This window comes from Crocuta crocuta, unplaced genomic scaffold (genome assembly GCF_008692635.1).
Source record: "Crocuta crocuta isolate KB4526 unplaced genomic scaffold, BGI_CrCroc_1.0 scaffold44, whole genome shotgun sequence".
Classification (NCBI taxonomy): Eukaryota; Metazoa; Chordata; class Mammalia; order Carnivora; family Hyaenidae; genus Crocuta; species Crocuta crocuta.
Window position 1 is genome coordinate 5,563,253 of NW_027530179.1, and position 6,478 is coordinate 5,569,730.

A 6,478-nucleotide genomic window follows, 5' to 3' on the forward strand; every position below is an offset into this window, starting at 1 on the left:
ACTCTAAATACACATGTCTACACTAGACCGCTCCTCTCAGCTTTCATACCGTGTACCCAACACACATTGTCTCCATGTCCCAACACACATGGTCTCCATGTCACACCCCATAGGCACCTCTAAGTCAACATGCCCAAATGGAACCATGACCCGTCCACAGAAGCCTGCTCCTCTTCCATCAGCCCTCTTGGGAAAGAAAACCGCCATCTACCAGAGCACTCTGTCACCATGACTCCTCCCACTCATGGCTTCCCTCATGTCAATGGCATGTCCTAGAGACTCGGCCCCTTGAGATCTCCCAGTCGGCCGCCCCTCACTATTCCCACTCCCTGTGCCTAACTGAAGACATTCATTTCTCAACTAGACCACTGCATAAACCTTCTAGTTCTTTCCTGGCCTCCAACCCAAACTCCCATGATTGCCAAGAGTGACTCTTCTAAAAAAAAAAAAAAACAAAACAAAAAACCCAAAAAACTTGTTTTGTTTCTTCTCTTCTCAAAATCCTTCAGGATAAAGCTCAAACTTCTTAGCTCACAAAACTCTCTCTGGTCTGGCTCTGCCTAGTTTTATGGCTGTCTCCTACTAGTCACGACACACACCCTTCATTCCATCCAAACACAGTTACTTAAGCTTCCCCCCAAAACACCGTTGCGTTTCTTACTAACATTTTGCACAAATGCTGTCCCTCTGCCCAGACTCCCCACTTCCCTCTCTTTATACAGCTGATTTCTACTTTGAAGCTCTGATCATTTACCCCACCTTCTAGAAGCCTTCTCCCACCTCTCACTTGGCCTCAGGGTCCAGGGCACATGTTGGTTTTTCTTACTTTTACTGATTCTACAGCCCAGCTCCCCAAGAAGACTGCAAGTTCCCTGAAGACGAGTACCACATCTTGCTGTCCTAATAACCCCAGACCCCGGCCCAGTGCCTGGCCCAGAGTATACATTAAACAAGCACCCATGGGAAGAGTGAATAAGGAAGTTGTCAATCTCCCTCAACACTATGCACAGGGCAGTCACATCTGTACCTATAGGCAGAACACGTCACCAGGCTCAGGGAGTGAGGAGGTCTACACTGCACAAGGAATGCAGATCAGTGTTGTCTATCTGGTCACTGCACAAACGGGTTTGAGTGTGTCCCTCACACACAGGGGTTACAGACAGGATTGTGTGTAGGTGGATGCTTTGAGAATGTATGCTGGGGTGTATCAGAATATTCTCGCATGCGTGTGTGTGTACCCATTGGTGCACGTGGGCATGTTCACACCTAACAAGAACACCACGGTGCATGTGCAAGGTGATGTAGTGGGAGCCGGTGCTGCCATTGGACTCCCAGTAGGTCTTGGGGTTCCGGTCTGTCAGCTTGCTGGCCCGGTGCGGGTTGGAGGACACCTCCACCTTCTCCCAGCACTTGTCCTCCTTCACTTCCACGCTGGAGCCTGGGGGCAAGTGGGAAGTTAGTTGAGAGAGAAAAAAGTAAAGGGACAGAGAGAACAAATACTGGGGTGGAAGGCGGAGAAAGGCTGGGGCACAGACCCTGGCAGAGATGCCGGAGGAACACGTCGAAGAAAGGGATGTTGATGGGTCGGTGGGTTCGCCTGTGGTCTTCGATCTGGCCCAGCACCATCTGCAGCCGGAACATCAGAGAGAAGGGGCGTGGGGAGGAGGGAAGAACAAGAACACACAGAAACAGGTATGGAGAACAAGTCAAGGAGCAACAAAACGCTCGAACTCTTTCTTCACAAATTTTGGCAGAACGGGTAAAGGCTGGGAAACAAGCGCCCCGGATTTACTACCATTTGCGCCGAGCAGGGTTACCAAACAGGGACACAGGCCAAATCCCCTTCACCTGCTTGTGACTTGTGTCCTCCCTCAGCTCTGCACCCATGAGCCTCCTCACCTGAATGCAGCCAGCTAGGATGCTGGAGGTGAGGTTACTATAGAGCTGGGCGTGTTTTTCACACTCGGTCACCAGGTCCCGAAGCTCACAGGCCAACAGCAACTGAGCCGAGTGCTTGTCCAGGACTTTGGAGAGGGCCTCTTTGGCTCCCAGGCAGCAGAGAACCACCGCGTAGTCCTTGTGCATGGAGGCCAGGCGATGCAGGAAGCAGAGCAGCTCCTGAACAATCTGGCCCGGAGCCACGGAGATTAACGTGTGGGAAACAAAGGGCAGGCCACACAAGGGATGGGCGGTGGGTGTCGAAAAGGGAATGTGGTGGCTGAGACTCTAGAGAAGCCTGCAAGCCCAGGGAAAGGAGAGTGCCGCAAAAGGTTGGGACAGAACAGTGGGGGCACAGGGACTCCAGAGCTGCTGGGAGCAGAGTCTGGGCACAGCTTCCGATGCTCCTTCCTGCCAAGGCGAAGCTCTTTCAAGAGCCCACCTCAGTGCCTGAGCCTTGGTCCGCAACCCACAGACCCGGGAGGGTGAAGAGCAAGGAATGCTTGGATTGGTGAATGTGGGCTTCTCCTAAACCCAGAATCTAAAATCTAGCTTTATTCTTCAAAGGCCCCAGTTCTAAGATTCTTAGAGGACATTCCTTCCTACCCACCCCCTCAGTGTTCAGGCTCCTCCAGAAAGGTTGTGCTTTGCCCTCCATGGCCTCACAAAGGCAGCGGGTGCCCCAGAGGCTGCCTTTCCCTCCCCTGCCTTTATCGGGGCTCTGGTACCTCAGAGTCACTGCTAGGGCCACTCAGACAGTTGAGGCAGGGCTCCAAGACCTCGTGCCAGGGGAGGACCATTGCTTCAGGGTGATCCAGCAGCCTGGTCATGACCCTGGTGATGGGATGAAACAAGCAAAGTCCCTGTAGTCCGCCACCTCCCCTCACCTCCAATGCAAGGGCGCCCCAACAGGCCCCTTACCTCAGTGCCGTCAGCAGCAGAGTTTTGTTGGGCCCCGGGGCATCCAGAGCCCGCAGCAACAGGAGGAAGGGCTGAGTCTCCTGCTGGAGGCGCTTGAGGAGGGGCTTCACAGCGCCCCCCGGGCCGCCCTCCCGGCACAGCACCCGCTCCAAACCCAGGAGGAGTTCTGCAGACGGGCCCCCTGCCAGCGACCGGATCAGATGCTCAGGGGACCCATCCTGGCCCTGGGCGCCAGGGGTTTCCAGTGCTGCTGTCAGACACGTGGGAGGAAAAACATGACTATGAGGAGGGGTCATGCGAGTTGGTCAAACCATGAACTGACAGGTCCAGAAAATCACCCCCAAATTTTCCTCTTATTTGTACCAAACTGTGGGGGATTTTCTTCTCTGGCCCCAAATATATAACTAGCTGCATCTGGAAAAAAGTTTAGTTTGGCAAACACTGTCCTGTTAAACACACAGATTTTTAACCTCATATAGTCATACAATTACCTTTCATCATTAAATGGTAGCTTTGTGGTTACATAAGCCAATAAACATGAGCTATTATAATTACATCCCTCTACTACCTAGCATAGTGGCTTTAAAGATTTTTTAAAATTTTTTAACGCTTTTATTTATTTTAAGAGAGAGAGAGAGAGAGAGAAAAAGAGAGAGCACGCACAAATGGGAGGGGCAGAGAGAGGAGAGAATCCCAAGCAGGCTCTGCACTGTGAGCACAGAGCCTCATATGGGGCTTCAGTTCACGAACCATGAGATCATGACCTGAGTTGAAATCAAGAGTTGGATGCCTAACCGACTAAGCCACCCAGGTGCCCCTAAAGATTTTTAAAAATTTTTTTAATGTTTCTTCATTTTTGAGAGACAGAGAGAGACAGACCACAGCGGGGGAGGAGCAGAGAGAGAGAGGGAGACACAGAATCCAAAGCAGGCTCCAGGCTCTGAGCTGTCAGCGCAGAGCCTGACGCGGGGCTCCAACCCACGAACCATGACATGATGATCTGAGCTGAAGTCCGACGTCTAACTGACTCAGCCACCCAGGTGCCCCAAGATTTTATTTTTAAGTAATTTCTACACCCAACGTGGAGCTGGAACTTACAACTCAGAGATTAAGAGTCACATGCTCTACTGGCTGAGCCAGCCAGGGGCCCCGCATGGTGGCTTTACTCTAGGTAACTCTATTCTAGAGTATCCTTCTCCTCTGGGTCAGGAAGTTTTACTTAAGACCTAACTTGAGTGCCAAAACCCTTACTCATTTCCTGAAGGTTCATCATATAGTACATAAGCCCTAGCCCTCCTGGCACAGGCCGGCATTGCCCGACTCCTCAGCAGAACCACCCCGTCCATAACCGCAATGGTACCTGGGTGCTCAGGACTGTCCGGCAGCTCTGAGTAGCGATTGAGAAGCATCATGAGGATGTTGCGTGTGGTGGGCATGGGTTCTGTCCCTGGTGCTATCCCGGAGTGCCTGAACAAGGTGTCTCTCAGCTCTTGGGTAATAAGCTGGTCCCCCAGCGTGTGGTGGTTGCACAGAAGCAGGTTGAGCAGAAGCAGGCCGTTTCTCACTGCGGAGGAACACCTGGGAGGAGGAAGGTAACCCCGGGAAGAAATTGAAAGAGTGAACACAATGGAAGCAGGAAGCAAGCACAGAGGGGAAGAGGCCTATGGCTGGGGAGGAGACGGCTCCAAGGGCGCCTGTGAGGCCAGGGCATCTGGCTCCCTGGCCTCAGGCCACTCCTCCCAACCCCAGGAAGGAAGGCCAGGGTGCCCCTACCCTCTCTGAGGATCTCCCTACCCCCTACCACTTGGCCTCTCTACCAATAACAGGCAGAGAGGGCCACCAACGTTTCCTCCAGAGGTAACATGAAGGGAATTTCTGTGAAGCACATGAGATGTAGGCAGAGGAGCAGCAGGGCTTGGGGCTTAGTGGGAATTTGGAGGGGGGTGCCCTGACCCCTCTGTGTTCAGCATCAGGATCACAGCTGCAGGGACAGTAAGGAGGAGGCTCTCAGAGCCTGGGCGAGTGGCTGAGTCAATGCTGGCGAAGATCTCTCTGGTCATCTGGGCATCAAACAAAGGATGGATAGAATCTCGGCCAGTGACAAAAGTGGGGATCTCCGAGGAGCTGGCAATGGCCAGCATCTTCAGTGCCTGCAAGGGGGACATGGAAGCAGAATTAGTGATGGGCAGAGCCACCACTCAGAGAAAGAGGAGAGCCAGGCCCTCATTCGCAACCCCAAACTTTGGGCAGCTGAGCTGTTGGCAAAGAGGTTGAGTAGGAGATGGAAATGGAAGCGGTGGTGATGGGATATCAAATCATTAAAACACAAAGAAAGACAAGAAAAGAAAGCAAAGAAAATAATGAGGCTCAGTGATAAAAGCAGCCAGCAACTTCTCTCTGCCAGCGCCAAGGCTCACTGCCCCCTCCCGTAGCTTCTTCTCAGGATGGGGCCCTTTCCTAGCATCTAGTTGTCTTCGAAGGCTTTACCTTGACATCGTCTTCCATCTCACTGGACCACCCCTCCCTTTGTAAAGCCCCCCTTCTCTTGAGTGCCAGAACTTCAAATATGCCTGTTGTCCTGCCTCCCTGGAATCCCTCTGCCAAATCCTTAAACACGGAAGTTCCTGCCTCCTTCTCACTCTGCACTCCCTCCCCCAGCAACTCCATCTGCTCCCATTGCTTCGATCACCACTCCCCAGCCCAGCACTCCCAAACCTATGTCCCTTGGCCTCCAAAGCCAGTAGCCAGCCCTCCTCGACAAGACTACTTGGGTTGTCTCACAGGAAGAGTGGTTGGAATTCTAGGGAAGAATATTTGGAATATATGAATGTTCCCGCTGGTACTATAAAGAAAATGAAATTAAGATGAACGCTATACCTATCGTCCCCAGTGAAAGAGTGAACGCTTGGGAAGAAACCCTCCAGGGATGGAGAAGATTAGAACTAATTCTTAGGCCATCCTCCCTTATAAGGCCTGAATCCTGCACGCTCCCATTATGCTACGTTGTAATGAGGCTTTCTCTCTTTGGTCACCCCACCTTCCCCCATTAGCTGAATTCTACAAACCTGAAGTTATAAATAAGATCATGCTAAAGGGCAAGAGTTTGAATTTAGGGGCAAATGCTGTATTTTGGTCATGCTACCTCCAAGCGTTGGGGAATTCTCTGAGCAAACACAGCCTAGATGATGAATGCCTGGCTGCTCTTCAGGGTGGCACCTAGCTGGCCCCATGCAGGAAAGAGCCTCCCAACCTCGCCCTGGGACAGCCTGTCCTCAGGGGACCTGTCCCCCTCAGGGACTCCAGGCTATACAGAGCCCACCCTGTCCACACCTCGTACTAGCCAGTACTTGTGTCTGGAGTAGTCAGGAAACCAGTTCTTCTATAAGCTCCCCCGGATGAAGGCCCTCCCCTTCCTCTGGGTCCAGGTGGCAAGGCACCCACATCTGGTGAGGGGGTAGTTTCTGTGTCAGGGTACCACTCAGATCAAAGGGTAAAAAATTATTTTGTTACAAGCAGAAAATTAGTCACTAACCAGATACCTAACTGATACCTAAAAAGACATGGGAAACTGAACAAGCCTAAAAACTCAATTCCTGACTTTCTGTGTATACCTCTTCCT

The 6,478-nt window shown here is 52.0% G+C and overlaps 1 protein-coding gene across 2 annotated transcripts in view; it reads right to left on the reverse strand.

The window, feature by feature from the left end:
- Positions 1 to 6,478, reverse strand: part of CUL9 (cullin 9) — a 36,510-nt gene that overhangs the window by 22,067 nt on the left and 7,965 nt on the right. The window contains exons 9-15 of one of the 2 annotated variants that reach the window (XM_077764922.1): positions 4,813 to 5,009; positions 4,220 to 4,437; positions 2,860 to 3,106; positions 2,667 to 2,772; positions 1,900 to 2,127; positions 1,536 to 1,626; positions 1,267 to 1,438 (exon numbers count right to left, since the gene is read on the reverse strand). In XM_077764922.1, the coding sequence (XP_077621048.1) occupies positions 1,267 to 1,438; positions 1,536 to 1,626; positions 1,900 to 2,127; positions 2,667 to 2,772; positions 2,860 to 3,106; positions 4,220 to 4,437; positions 4,813 to 5,009 (1,259 nt within the window). Of the gene's footprint in view, positions 1 to 1,266; positions 1,439 to 1,535; positions 1,627 to 1,899; positions 2,128 to 2,666; positions 2,773 to 2,859; positions 3,110 to 4,219; positions 4,438 to 4,812; positions 5,010 to 6,478 lie in introns of both variants that reach the window. The other variant, XM_077764921.1, reaches the window with a different exon arrangement.